This window comes from Thunnus thynnus, chromosome 18, assembly GCF_963924715.1.
Source record: "Thunnus thynnus chromosome 18, fThuThy2.1, whole genome shotgun sequence".
NCBI lineage: Eukaryota > Metazoa > Chordata > Actinopteri > Scombriformes > Scombridae > Thunnus > Thunnus thynnus.
This window is the reverse complement of record NC_089534.1, coordinates 10,972,869-10,987,411: the sequence shown is the minus strand read 5'-3', so window position 1 is coordinate 10,987,411 and position 14,543 is coordinate 10,972,869. Positions and strand designations below refer to the sequence as shown.

Here is a 14,543-nt window from a genome sequence, read left to right as displayed (position 1 = left end):
TTGTCAGAAAATATAACGAAATTCAGACCAAATAAAGGTGACAACCTTGAAATAAAGTGTCATATATTGGATCTTCTCACCTGGGAGGCTGAATCTTGAACTTCTCAAAGACCTCGGGATAAAGCAGCGGGAACACTACCATCTCCTTTAGTGACTGGATGTGATTACTTAGGCCACCAACACTGTCAAATTTCACCTGGGAAGAGCATGCATGTTTTTAAAATTCACCTATGAACACAGAGCTTAAGCCAGGAAGTCTCCATGTATGGCTACAAAAATGCATTAATGCAGTAAGTATCATTAAGAAAACTCCATGTGGAACTTCCAAGGTTTAAGACCAAAGTCGCGCTACTCTACAGCTTATAGGTATTTATGATTGTAAACACTCACTGAGCTGTCAAGATTCATGGGATCCACGTCCGCCAAACTGGCACCCACTTTCACCCGATCACGCAGCACCCCACTAGCCAGGTCTTCTGCTGTCAAGTTCATGGGCAAACATCTGTGACACAAATAGGATTTATATACAATAAATGATTACATCCGACGAGAACAAATAGTAGGTCACAGAAACACGAGGATAATACTACGACTATGGCTGCAGTCCCTGTACCTAGATCTCGACAACTTTAGAATTACTTTGAAAAACCATATGACACCAACAGAAAAAGATGAAAAGGTAGAAGAAAGAAAGCAGCATCCATCACCTGTTCCTTGCCCGGGTCATGCTCTTGCTTTTTCTTCGCTCAAACCGTTCTTCGTCAGAAGACGAGGTTGTGTCACTGCTGTGAATGGCATGTTTCTTCACTCTGGAGAAGTGTGACAATTCAGATTCAGTCTCACACCACCACCATGTCACATTGCTTAATTATCAGCAGAGACCAAAAAGAGTGTGTAAAGAACTATAGCTCAGATTCTATTAGTCATTGCACAAATGAAAAAGGGTAAGAGTCAGACATGTAGCATTTAGCATCAGATTTGATTTCTACCAACCTTATATGGCTTCTTCTTGCTGGGGATCTGTGGGTGTCAAAAAGTGATTGGTTGCTCGGTTTTCTGTTCACAGGTTCTGAGAAAACAAACACAAAACAGCTGATTGTCACACATTAAGCCTCTAAAATAGTCTAAAACATGATTGAACAGAGAAAATCATTTTAAAAAAAGGAATATAGCGCCTAACACAGCCAAACAAATATATATACATTTTTGATAAGAAAAAAAAATATCGTAATTACCAATAGGTGGTGCCTCATATCTCTGCACAGTTTTACGCTGCCTAAGGTTGTACGGTCTGTCATTTTCCTCTCCTGCCTCCTCTGCTTCATCCCCTTCATCATCTTCATCGTCATCTTCCGCATCCTCCTCTTCTTCCTCCCCGTGAGATTCTGCAAGACAAAAGTGCGGTTTTATTACAAAGTACGAGCTTTTAAACGATTCAGTATCTCAGGATTAAAAAGGCATAATATGTAGGATTTCCCTAAATAACAACATATGTACTTATACAAAAATAATCCCTGTCAATCATCGCTTATGACCCCCTAGAAGTGTGTGGGGGTGTATGTATCTACAGAGACCCTGTCCTTTGCCTGTATTTTCTTATTATTTTGCTGTGTCCGGGACGTTTCTGGGCGTCAATCTTTGGGCAGTGGGTGTGTAGCTCCCAGCCTATGACAGCACACAGGGTGTGAGGTCAGGAGTCTAAAAACATAGCGACCGGATTACATTGCTGTTTTTTGTTGGGGGTTTTTTTGCTTCAGTGATTCCCCTTAATGCTTTCAACAGTAGCACTATGATTCTCTGTCTGTCTCCTCTGCTCTCTGTCTGTTTGACTGAGGGCCGGGCTGAGCTACACACACACACACACACACACACACACACACACACAGAGAGGCCACAGCGGACAGGATCTTCAGCTGCATTCACACCAAATCCGGCAATGCAGCACCTTCCCATAGGTTTGTATGGAAGTGTGCAGAGGTGCGGGCGTGTTTATTTGTGCTTTAGAACGTAACCGCCATGAAACATTAAGAAATTAACATTTTATCTCTCTGATTCACTGCTTTGTTCTTGCTACTGCCACTCCCTTACTTCATTCACTCCCTCGATTGCTTGACTACTGCTGCTTTCTCTCTCTCTCTCACTCATGCTCTCAGCTCGCTCTGGTGTTGTTAAGCCAGGGAAAAGAGGCCAACTTGTTGTGTTTACAAACAGCAACCAACAAATCCTACATAGTATTCCTTTAAGTACACTGAACCAAATCTAGATTTTTAAATTTGATTAATTCAGTTAAAAGATGAGATAGTTCTTTCCTTCTTTCCACTGATTCATAAAGAGCACATAAGTAGGAAACTTGCCCTCTGTCCCCTCCTCCTCTTCCTCCTCCTGCTCCGTTTTACTCATGACTTTGTGGTGTGTAGGCATGCTGAAAGTGCTCCTGCGCATGGATTTCCTGCGCTTCACCCGGGAATACATGTCCATGTTTTCCTGCAAGAACAGGGCCTTAATGTTATCACTTGTGTTCATATTAGATTATCAAGACAGTGGGACTTTTCAAGCTCTGGGTTGTGCGTTACAGCTGCACCACACTCACCTCCTCAGTGTCTCCAGTCCACATGCGAAGTCGCTCCACTTCACGGTTCTGCCTGATGCTGCTGATGTTGTCCATCTCCTGGAGGACAGCCTCAGCAGTGCTGCACATAAACACACAGAACCACACAGAATGACAAACTGAAGGCACCTTTACAGAAGCTTAACAGGGAACGTTCTTGTCTGGAGGAGTTATATGACCTACAATGTCGACAGTGCAGTTTTGAACAGTGACATTTTTGCTGTGTCGCCTCTTTACTCCAGCATATGGGATATGAAAAGAAAGAATAGCTATGAAGATAAAGTGCTGACTTTCATCTCTAATTTGAGGCGTTCACATCCATATTTTTTGAACAGAAGGGCATGATTTATAACTTAACTGATACACGGTTCAAAGATTTTGTATAAGTAGAGGATGTGAGTGCTCTTAAGACACCCTCAAAGCTGAAGGTCAACGTTATATCTTTAATCATGTTTTAGTTCAAATCCAATATTCTGGAAAATTGAGCCAAAAAAAAATGTCAAGTAGCTTTCTGAAGGAATCAGACCTGACCATTACCATCATAACAACCAAAAACAGTTAAATAAATGTGCTTGTTATGGTCCTTTTTGGACTTTTCTCAAGTATAAGAAGTCCACTTCCATTTGGTCAGAGATTAAACTGTATGCTCCGGAGTCCTGTATCTCTTCTGTTTGAGGAAAGCAAGAAAAGGTGTCAGTAGCGCATCTGCTAGCTTACCTGTTGACCAGCTGGTCAAACAGCAGGCTCTGATTGAGGTGTTCAAATTGGCTCTTCTTCACCCGGCAACTCCTCTTCAGCTCCACATGGCCATTCATGTGAGAGTGATCTCCCCCTCCACTCTCCTCATTCCGGTGACTCATATGGGCTGCAGCATCGACAATAATTAAATCAGAGATACATTTTCTAATTGCTATACATGCTATATGCTCTACGTAACAATACAAAGAATGGACTGATTGAAAAAGATAAATTGCATTACCGTGCCCATTCTGCATTATACGAGATGACAACCTAGAAATACAACAACAAAGTGAAAATCTGCACAGACTACAATTAATCACAAATCAGTCCCTCCAGGAAATCGCGATTTTGCGATCGCAATAATTAACGCAAATTCAAGGAATCTCTGCAATATTTGTGAGAGCTTGTAATTTTGCCAAATTACTGCAACTTTTCGGCATGAAATGTACCAAATCAACAGACCGCTTGTGATTCGGACCATTTGTGGCAATTCAGTGCATTCAGCAAGGATTCAGGCATGCATTCAGGTGAACGATGGACAAATCTCACCTGCCAGCAAAAATGACCACCATAGACTGCCAAGCCATTGATCGAGCAAAACAATTCCAAAATGTTCCCAAATGAGGTTTGCATTCAGTTAGTCAGAAGAATTCAAGGTGATGCGTTGTTCAGACAGCAAAGATGGACATAATCTACCTCAAACATAAAAATAAATGGGCACTTTGGAAATGAAACTATATATTTACGTTAATGGATGTATTTTAATGGAATTACTGACTGATTTTATTTGTCGCCAATGTTGAGCTGAAAGTTTATTTAATAAAGGCTTATAAATGGAACTCTTGTACAATATTTTTCTTTTATATAACTTTGAGCCCATGGTTCTCATGTTCAGAAAATACATTTAAATTAGCACTGAAACATAGTTGTTTCTGTGATATGCAGTGTGATTTTTATCAAAGGAAGTGATTGAAGTGATTACATATGACTCTTCATTGGTAGTAGTTTAAAAAAAATAATAATAATAATCGCATTATTTTCCTTCGCTTGCAATTTTTTCCCAATTCCTGCAATTTTACCATAGTAAGAGCACATAAAACATTGTAAATTGTATTGCAATTTTTGAGAACAGCCACTGCAAAAGCAAGCATTTTTGATCGCAATTATAAAAAATAAAAAATTCTGCAGAATCCTGGAGGGACTGACAAATAACACTATTTGAGAGCTCATATCACATCACATCTAGACCAACTCTGGATTACTTACACTTGCAGACAAACCAAAAAACTACATGACTTTGATACAACTTAATCTTGACACAACATATTTCTGCAGAAATCAATGTAGTAATATACTTGTCTATCATTATGCTGCACAACATAATCATAAAGTAAGACAAAATCCTGCAGCTGACCTAGTGCGGTAGGTGGGAATGTCCCAGCTGACCCTCTGGCCCTTAGTCTGAGGGGATGGGGAGGTATCACTGGAGCTGGGCTCAGAGGCGGTCTGCCGCCGCGTCCGCTTGGAAGGGGGAGCCAACCACGGGCTGCTGGTACTGCTCACATCACTACCGGCCTCCTTCTGATGAACATAAATACACCACACCAATGTTTAAGAAAAAGGAGGGAAGAGTGAACACAACAGTAAAAAAAAATCATAACATGAAGCAACAGAGAAAAGAGGATCTCACATACTGTCACAACATTTCACAAATATTTGCATTAAAAGAAATCACTGTGTCAATCATTGTATGAATCCAGAAACATGCATGACCAAACTGCTCACATAAAAATCAAATCCATAAAAACATAAGAAAGCAAGAACTCCAAATAGCAAGACCAGGTAAGAGTATCACGATGAGACGAGACATCTTGTACATAACTCCTCAGTGTATTCTCTGAATCACAACAGAGCCCCAACCAGACATATGCCCTTGATGTTCACGCCCTTCACAGCTTAACTTCCCTGCTGATATGAGAGCATATCTCACTGTTGTCATAGGCAACTGTCTGCAATGCCTGCAAAGGGGTTTGCCTGACTGGCTGGATAGATAGATGCAGACAGACTGCAAAGTGCAAGATGTACCATCAGTGAGCAAAGACTCAGAGGAGGCCTGATGGGGTTCATATTGGTACTGCCCAGTATTACTCCTCCTTTAAATCCAAACATTGTCACAAAAAGATTGTCACTCTTTAGTCCACGTTTACAAGAACAAACATTTACACACATCAAACTGCCACAGATATGTGACAGCGAAGAGTACACAAACAATCTGACTTCTAGAAATAAAACTGTGAGAGTGTAAGGTTTATTACTCTTAAGCCTTTTAATCACAGATCACATTTCATGTGCCATCAGTTAGCCTGGCTTGCAACCAGCTGGATTGGCCATAAGCCAGGAATGAGTCGAATTTTTTGAACCACAATTTAAGAAAGTATAAACCCTCGCCAAACAGCCCATTAAAACTCAAGAATGTGCTAATGACTATCAATAAATCATCAGATCGGTGAACTATAGGGTTTGTCTGTGTTGAGTGCTTTGATGATTGTAAATAACGCAGAAACAGGGAGCCTTGCCTTACATAATCTCAATGTTTACATTTTGAAACAAAGACTGTCAGACAGCTTGTAGGTCAGACGGACTGTGAGTAAAGCTGATGATTTAGTGTACATTTGGAATAAGTAAAGCAAAATCGTATAGCATTATATCAGTGCGTTTAAAACACTTACAGTAAAAACAGGATGTTTAGTGGTCTTTAAGGGTACTAATAACACAAAGTTCACCAAGTTCATACTTGCTAAATACGGGACATGAGCCAGCCAACTGTTGTGAACCTGGACTCCCTTCCCCCACTGTCAGCTAGCTGTTGGGCTAGCTGTACCCTATACACGCTAGCTTTAACTAACGCTATTTTTCTTCACGTTTGAGAAAATAACTGCTGTAATACTTCCAGGACGACGACATGAAGCAACGCTAGTGGCCCCGTGTCAAAATCCGAGTTGTCCTTATTTGAAAGGCTTATTTGTAGAGACAATGGTGAAACAAGTCCGCCGGGTAAAATTGCCAAACACAAAGGGAACTCAACTTAGGGCTAGCCGGGAGTTAACATCGCTAGCTTGTGATTTGACAGCTGTGCAATACGTTCAGGGCGAATGACACCCGTGTGAATCGCTCCATTCGTGTCTTTTGTTGTGTATCTGCGTGACTGTGCGGGTGTCAAGTCCAACACTGCTCGTATTTTTGCTGTGAATAATACATTGTGTGGAGCACCTTGAGGCCACGGCTACAGCTACCTAGCCAACTAGCAAGAGCCAGCTAGCTCGCCGGCAAAGAAAAGAAACCGGCTTACATGGTCTTCAGAGTTTCGCTCGTTTCTCGACGACGACCTAGTCCTCGAGGAGATGAAGGGACCGCTCCCTGGCCGTGAGCTTTTCCTTGTGTTCACCATGTTTGTTTTTTCTTTTGTCTGCCCTTACAGAGTCTCCCTAACCGGCTCCAAACACTGCCTCAGTGAGCGCAGCATCGAGGCGCCATTTCTCTCTCTCTCTCTCTCTCTCTCTCTCTCTCTCTCTCTCTCTCTCTCTCTCTCTCTCTCTCTCTCTTCTCTCTCCCTCTCTCTCTCCCTCTCTCTCTCCCTCTCTCTCTCCCTCTCTCTCTCCCTCTCTCTCCCTTCTTCTGTCAAGTGAATGGGTCTGTTGAGCAGATGCATTAATTTTTGTTGACTGGACGTCTACTTCAAAGAACTAACATCATTGTTTTCATATGGATACTACATAAACATCAAAGAGCCCATAATAGTCAATACTAATGTTTATGTAATGTTATGGGTCATAATAAATTGCAAGATGCAGCTGAGACAGAATTCCAGATGAAGTACAATGAAGTCACTGCTACATTAAAATAAGTATCAAGAAGCAGTGGTTTTCATAGTGAGTTCCTTGGACCCCCAGGGGACATTGAAGGGACTCCAGGGAGTCTCCAGCAACAAGGGGAGCAATTTATTTTCAATATAATTCCATCCACAATACAATGACAGAATGTATGACTATTTTGATAATGGGTTTTATACACTTTATGTAAAAAAAACCCCATCTAAAAGCAAAGATCTTAACAGATGGGGGACCCTGGGACAAAATCTTATCAAATTTGTGTCAGTTTAGGGATCCTTGACGTGAAAAAGTTTGACAACCACTGTCAAGAGGAATAAGGAAAGGAAATAAGGTCAAGAAAAATAAGAAGATAACGTCTGTAATCTTGAGTACACAGTGTACCCTTCAGATGAATATCGTGCTGTAGTGATTTTTAACTTTTTATTTTCTTGTTTTTAGTGGAGAGGAATATAAATTATAAAAGTTAAGCGGGATGGGAGTCTTTTTGAAGCTGGCAGAGAACAGATGCAGACAGCAGTTACTGGAAAGACCAAATCTTCACTGTTTTCACAATTGACCATTACATGTTACAATCCACTCTCCTTAATTCTAAATGCTAATATCAAAAAAAGTACGTGATCTGTGTATTATAGTAATTATGTAAACATAAAACCTGGTCTTGAATCACGAAAAATGTGTTGATTCTGGAACAGTGGAAATATTTCATAAAAGCATTATTACTACCACCTTAAAAGGTTATTTTGTAGGATGTCAAATAACATGTTATCACTCATTACTATACGCTCAAAGTGCATATCCAAACGTATTGAATTATTTTGTTATCTGTCTCTACTGCAGGTGGGGCAATAACAGTGGAAAGTTTGAAATCTTTGATCAGATTAGGTTTGCTACAAAGTAAAAGTGACATTAAACAAAACTGTATTTTGCCAGGAAGTCCCTGTGATCCTCTCCAGATCCTCTGTGGGATCCCTTGACCCCAGTTTGGGGAGCACTGCTGAAACCCAAAACTGTGTGTGTATGTACTGTATGTGTGTGTGTTGCCAGTTCTATTTCTGGCATGACTGAAAATGCCACTGTGCTAGCCATCTGGTTCATCATTTTGTCTCAATCTATATTTATTTATAAGCTAAAAAAAAAAAACATTGCTTTATTTCCTTCTATTCCTATGACATTATGTCCATATGCATGAAGGTGTTGAGGACTTAATCTGTGATTTAACTGAAGAAATTAGTAAATGAACATAAGGTTGGAACCTGTTATCACTCTGATAATATACCACAGTGAATGATAATATTAAAGCATACAGATGTGATCATTATAATCTTGCTGAACCACAGATGCACCATGTGTTTCAAGAAGATTAACAGAAACGTAATCATAATACAACTCATTAATTTACTGATGAAAAGATGACAAGCACAAATATATATATATATATATATATATATATATATATATATATATATATATATATATATATATATATATATATATATATATATATATATATATATATATATATATCATATTAGCCTAATTATTATCATTGTACACCCCATGATATGAGTATTTGAATGCAGTGCATTATTATTGTAGTGAATAATGATGTTAGCCTACAGGGATACAGTGGTGCGCCCCGCAGCTGGAGAGGCAAATACAATGATTTCACGATAGATAGATAGATAGATAGATAGATAGATAGATAGATAGATAGATAGATAGAATCTACTAGCATGCTGTTAATACATATTCAGTATTTTTTTTTATTAGAGCAATATTGCTCTATAGGGGTGCCCTAGTGTATCAGGTGTGTTTACCATGCCATTTAACACTGTATCATCAGTTTCAATTGGAAGAGGATGTGCAGAGCTCAGCAGTATAGTATCATTACGACACTGGAGCCAGTTTTACGGCACTGCTTACGTCACGCATTGCTCAGCACAAGAGCTGCTGCTCGAAATTTATGGCTGCAGATGTGTAGCCCCGGATTAACCGAGAAAACGCGGACTGGTAAATCAGTATTTGACCTCAGCCTTATTACGCGCATGTAAATGAGCATCAGTTGTGTGTAAATGTATATATATATATATATATTATCCATGTTATACACAGGTCCTGTGTTTTTGGGTCTGCGTGCGTACTGTGCTCTGTGACGCCCACTTATATAATGAACGTTAAGGCTACAGGCTGTTTGTGGTGGTGTATGTTTACCAGTAACGTTATAGACCTTTATTAAAATGAAATGAACATGTATTGGGGCATTTTGTAACCGTCTAACTCACTAATTGTGTACATGTGAATGCTGTTTAATCAATTTACATGATAACCCGCCTAATAAAGGTGTCCTAAAAATATACTCTGTAAAGCCGTTATGATGAAATGTGTTTTGCTCATGACTTAGCATGTTGTTTTCCCCCTTTAGATGGAAAACACAAAACGTCATGAAAGATATTGACACTGTGGGGGGTGAGAAAGATGAAAAGTGGTAAGTCTCATCAAATTGGTTGCATTGTTCCTTTAATTTCCTTATATTTAAAGGGAAGAGTTTAAAATGAGAGCCATACAGTAGCAATTCAACTCACTGGATGTTATGTTGGAGGTTAGTATTTTTTTTTAAGTGTGAAGCCCCTCAAATGACAAATTGATTTGCTTGAATGTTAATGTGTCACTGAGAGCACAGTCTTTTTCTGGTGGCACATTTTCTGGTTTAGAAACACATACCTATAGCTTAATTTTGGGGTCGGGAACTAAATATTTTCTGTATAATAACCCCTGTGACTGGGAGGCAAGGTGAAGTTAATAAGGCATATAATGACTGAATTACACACCTGTCTATCCTTTAAAGGGTTGTCAATGAAGAAAATGAAGCGGAGGCTCCAATGAGGCGTAGCTTCTCGGTAGAAGACCTCCTTGATGAGGTGGAGAAGATCTGTTATGATGCCTCCGGGACTTCAAAGGTCAGAAACAAATTCTATTAATTAAATCTTCGGTCGATTCTTGAAATGTGCACCATGCAGCCATCACAGGAAAGCATCAACTTAAGCTTTTCAGAAATTAGAATTAATAACTGTTGACTGTTACCTGTTTTGTGTAATAACTTTGTATGAATGCAATCATGACCTTATAGTCACAATGAATAAATAAATATACTAAATATATACATACAATATATATTTCATTGATTAAAAAGAACAGAGTGAGGCTGACATTTCTCGTATTACCAGCAGAGTGGCCACTTGAGCTGTTGACCAAGTGTGGAGTTCAGCTCCTACATGGATGATTGTGTCTCAGACTCATGAGAGCTCACTGTTGTGGCTTTCGTTCCAGGTGGAGATGGTGGTGAGGCTGTGGAAGGATGGCTTCACTGTAAACGATGAGGAGTTTCGCAGCTACTCCGTACCAGAAAACCAAGACTTCCTGGATGCCATCAAAAGGGGGTGAGTTTCATTCGGACAAGCCAGAATTTCCAAAGTCTTATAACGTTGTAATAAGTAAGGTTTTACAGTTTTAAAGCACAAAAGGACCATCATATATGAAGCCTCTATAGGTTTGTTGATTAATATTGATGACTTAACAGTTAGTTCTACATGTGATGAGATTTCTGGCTTTATTAACTCACTATCTGGCCTGAAACAAGCAGGTTCCCTCCCATTGTCAAACACTTAATGGTGGAGGACAGTGCTTCATGGGAAAAAAAAGTGTTAGTTTTTCGTTATTGTGGTTACTTCATCACTAGATATTTCATAACTCTGAAATTACATAAATACCAAATTAAGTTTCAGTTCTCTCTCTCTCGCTCCCTCTCTCTATATATTTATTTCTCTTTTTCTTTATTTAGATTCAACTTGTAGTTGCAAAATGAGGTCAGATGATATGCATTGATTCATTGAGATTGACCACAGACACAGGTTGCTGTTGGTCTGAAAGGGTTATTATTGAAAAAAAAAAAGATTTCTCTGAGTTGTTCAATTTTTTATTTTTTTTTTCACCTCAGCTCAACGTTGGTTTTTGGCACATTTCACCATGTCCGCTGATAACTGCCATTTCCTCTGTTAAGAAATACAAATTTAAACAAACAATGTATACCTTTACATTACATAAAAACTTCTAAAATGTGTACATACAACATGTATAGAGAGATATCTAACTTATCTAACTCATATGTAACATAATGTCTATCCCTGGTTCAATTCATCGGTTCAATCGTACAGTTGAACCCATCAGTCTCCAAAAGGAAATTAGCAGTAGAGATGTCCCTCCTACAGACCACGACCAGGCGACATAACATAGATAAAGCATAACGCTCATTAGTGTTCATTTGTCATATTGATTGATCTGACTAGAGTCAAAGCCTGGTCTTTAATCTGTCCCAGGGAGCTTCCGGCAGAGTGGGAGAGCAGAGCAGAAGAGGAAGAGCTGGAGATCAGCGTGGAGGATCTGACGGAGGAGAATTATGTTCCCAAGAAAAAAGCCTTTCACCCGTTCAGTGGCCGAGGATACCGGCTCGGCAGGTTAGAGATTCTCATATCTGATAGTATTAACAGGGGAGACGTAAAATTTCAGAGTGTTATATATGTTAAAACATAACTTTTCCCTTCTATAAAGAATTATTTTGCACATAACATCTAATATTTGTTATAAATAATCACTGCTGAGTTGGCATTATTGTCTCAAATAGTGGCACAGATCACAAGATCTGAATCTATTATAGGAAGAGACTATTCTACTTTATACCACTAGGTGTCCTTCTAAACCCAGGTATCTAAAAACTGACAGGCAAATCTGACAAAGCAAGACAGTCACCCTGATGAAATGAGAGCCTCAACATTTTCAAAGCATTATTGTATGAATAGAAAATTCTCTTGGGAGTCCAAAGAGGATTTTCTTTGAGATTTTATCTGCCCATACCAAGCAGTTATCCATGTAAGAAAATATATAATTCCTATCCTGTGTCTACTTTAAACTGGTGCTTAATCTGTTATTTTTTCTGTCCATTCCCAGTGTTGCACCCAGAGTAGTGGCCAGGTCACCATCTGTGCACGAGGATGGAGAATCTCCTCCTATTCCCATGGTAACACTAGACCACACCCTTCCTGTTACCTCCCTGCAGATCTGGTTGGCTGATGGCAGGAGATTGGTACAGAGGTTTAACCTATCACATCGGTGCGTATCACATTCTCAAGGCTCAAACATCTTCTTCTCAATCTGCGAGCTTGACATCATCAAATAATATCTACATATTAAAAACAAGAGTAACTACTTGGTGTAATAACATCTTGACTCTTCCCACCCCTGCTGTGCAGTCTGTAAATATCATAATCTCAAACATCGCAGGAAAGAAGTAACTCAAAAGATGACAAAAAGATTTTTGTTTGTTCTTGTTTTGGATGTGGCTAGGGGGTTTGTTTGAAGATTACGTAATGCTTTGTTCTAGTCTGGTGGAGTTGCAGGCATGGTGCATGTTATATCCCCTGCCACAGTGCATGGGGCTGCAGAAAACATAATCTGAGATGTAGCAACGGAGTGGATCTATAAAATCCCCAGAGAGGGATTGCGTAACTCTGATGCAGCATTTATATAACAGGGTTAGTAGCTAAAGGATGGAGAGGACTGAACCCCTCCAACCTCCAGCTAGCCTCAGTGTTAGCAGGAGAGCCGCCATAGGATCACTTGTATATGCTGGGTCGTAATAAATAATAGATGATGTTACTAGTATAGTACTTCAGAGAGAAATCATGTGTCACAAGAGAGAGTAGAGTCTTTGGCCGAGAATGCTCCTGAAAACAAACAATGAATGATGTTCAGTAGGGAATATTTCCAACTATCTTCCTCTAGTGTGTGTTTTTTAAATCTTCCGTCCAGATGCTTTGTCTTTAATTTTGTCTGATTTTGGCTAGGATCACTGATGTTCAAGATTTCGTGGCACGCTGCCAGAGGAGCTGCCCACCTTTCATCCTGACGACATCACTTCCCTTCCGAGAGCTCAACGACAAAGAGTTAAGTCTTGAGGAGGCGGATTTGGCGAACGCTGTCATTGTCCAGAGACCCCTGAACACACAGGCTCCGTTCGGACACTCCTGACCAATCGGGCCCCATAATATACACAACACACCACCCACCCCTCTGTTGTTGTTTCTTGTTTTTTTTTTTGGTTTTTATAGATGGATAGCTGATAGTAGACAAGCAGACAGGAAAGAGAGGGGGGCATGACATGCAACAAGGGTCCCTTGACACGCAACCAAAGTCGGTTGTGTGTCATGCGCAGTAACCACTCGGCTACCAGGGCGCTCCACCGCCCACCCCTCTTGACACCTCACCATCCCTCTGATTGTGGTCTCAAGGCCTCCTATACCGTAACTTATCACCTTCTTTGATTCAGCAGTTTGTGCTGCACTTGATGATTGTTATCTCCCTGTACAGTCTCTGTGTGGGATTATTTACAGTCTAATGGAGATGTTGTCAGTTAGTTACAAACATCTCAACCATCCCAGGTGCTGCCAAGGGTGCTGTTGTCAATGCTTACTTTGTCTTCTTCCTCCCGAGGACGGTGTTTACCTGCCAGAAGATTTCCCTAAATCCCTAAACTGCAAGAAAATGTCACCCATGCAGATGGTCATCCATGCGTGTCCATCTGTTGGTCTACCACATGTAACCCCCCCCCCCATACGCACACACACACATAAATAATACCACCACCAGCACCGCCAACCAACTCTCTAAAGTCTTCCCAAAATGTGATCACCAATTTTTCTGCACTATTTACTGCTAAAATAAGGGGCTGCTGTTTCAATTTTTATCCCTAGGTTTACAATTGTATTAAATGAGCATATGATCTTTTATTTGCACATTATGATGATAAAAAAAAAGAGAAAAGATAACAGCTTGTTATTTATGGTGGCCTGCCTGTTTAGGTCTATCAGTTGTTTTGTCATTTATTGTTTTTTCTTTCTTGTGTGAACATTTTTCCTTTGTCTTTGGGGGGGTTATTTAAGTCAGAATGTGGAATGTATTATGTTATTTGACTTGCATCCTTTCAAGACATATCACAGATCAAGGTACAATAAAAATCCTCAAAGTTCTGTTATTTCTATGATTTCATTTTTGTAAGAGAAACAAAATCTGAGGGAAGTCTGATATTTTTGAATGCACTATAGAATTCCTAAACACAGATGTTAAATCCATATTAACACTACCCAGGTGTTGTGTGAAGACTGCTGACAGAATTATTTCATAATTAGGGCATCCATCAGCTTCAGGAGATTATGATTATCATGGTGATTATGGCGTGACACCTAGCAGCACCT

The 14,543-nt window shown here is 39.9% G+C and overlaps 2 protein-coding genes across 3 annotated transcripts in view; one reads left to right on the top strand and one right to left on the bottom strand.

Moving 5' to 3' along the window:
* Positions 1 to 6,939, bottom strand: part of atad2b (ATPase family AAA domain containing 2B) — a 75,486-nt gene extending 68,547 nt beyond the window's left edge. Inside the window, exons 1-11 of the mRNA XM_067572726.1 lie at positions 6,699 to 6,939; positions 4,764 to 4,930; positions 3,588 to 3,619; positions 3,326 to 3,473; positions 2,591 to 2,690; positions 2,355 to 2,484; positions 1,236 to 1,385; positions 994 to 1,069; positions 708 to 809; positions 391 to 502; positions 81 to 196 (exon numbers count right to left, since the gene is read on the bottom strand). Of these exons, the coding sequence (XP_067428827.1) occupies positions 81 to 196; positions 391 to 502; positions 708 to 809; positions 994 to 1,069; positions 1,236 to 1,385; positions 2,355 to 2,484; positions 2,591 to 2,690; positions 3,326 to 3,473; positions 3,588 to 3,619; positions 4,764 to 4,930; positions 6,699 to 6,797 (1,232 nt within the window). The 5' untranslated portion in view covers positions 6,798 to 6,939. The remainder of the gene's footprint in view (positions 1 to 80; positions 197 to 390; positions 503 to 707; positions 810 to 993; positions 1,070 to 1,235; positions 1,386 to 2,354; positions 2,485 to 2,590; positions 2,691 to 3,325; positions 3,474 to 3,587; positions 3,620 to 4,763; positions 4,931 to 6,698) is intronic.
* Positions 6,940 to 9,118: 2,179 nt separating this feature from the next.
* On the top strand, positions 9,119 to 14,318 carry ubxn2a (UBX domain protein 2A). Of its 2 annotated transcripts, none has more exons than XM_067572725.1 (7): positions 9,119 to 9,249; positions 9,662 to 9,724; positions 10,085 to 10,196; positions 10,567 to 10,676; positions 11,613 to 11,750; positions 12,241 to 12,402; positions 13,137 to 14,318. In XM_067572725.1, exons 2-7 carry the CDS (start codon positions 9,681 to 9,683, stop codon positions 13,318 to 13,320), a joined length of 750 nt encoding a protein of 249 aa, XP_067428826.1. In that variant the 5' UTR covers positions 9,119 to 9,249; positions 9,662 to 9,680; the 3' UTR covers positions 13,321 to 14,318. The 2 variants fall into 2 exon arrangements, with proteins under 2 accessions (XP_067428826.1, XP_067428825.1); XM_067572724.1 differs by having other exon boundaries at positions 9,173 to 9,286.
* The last annotated feature ends 225 nt before the right edge of the window (positions 14,319 to 14,543 follow it).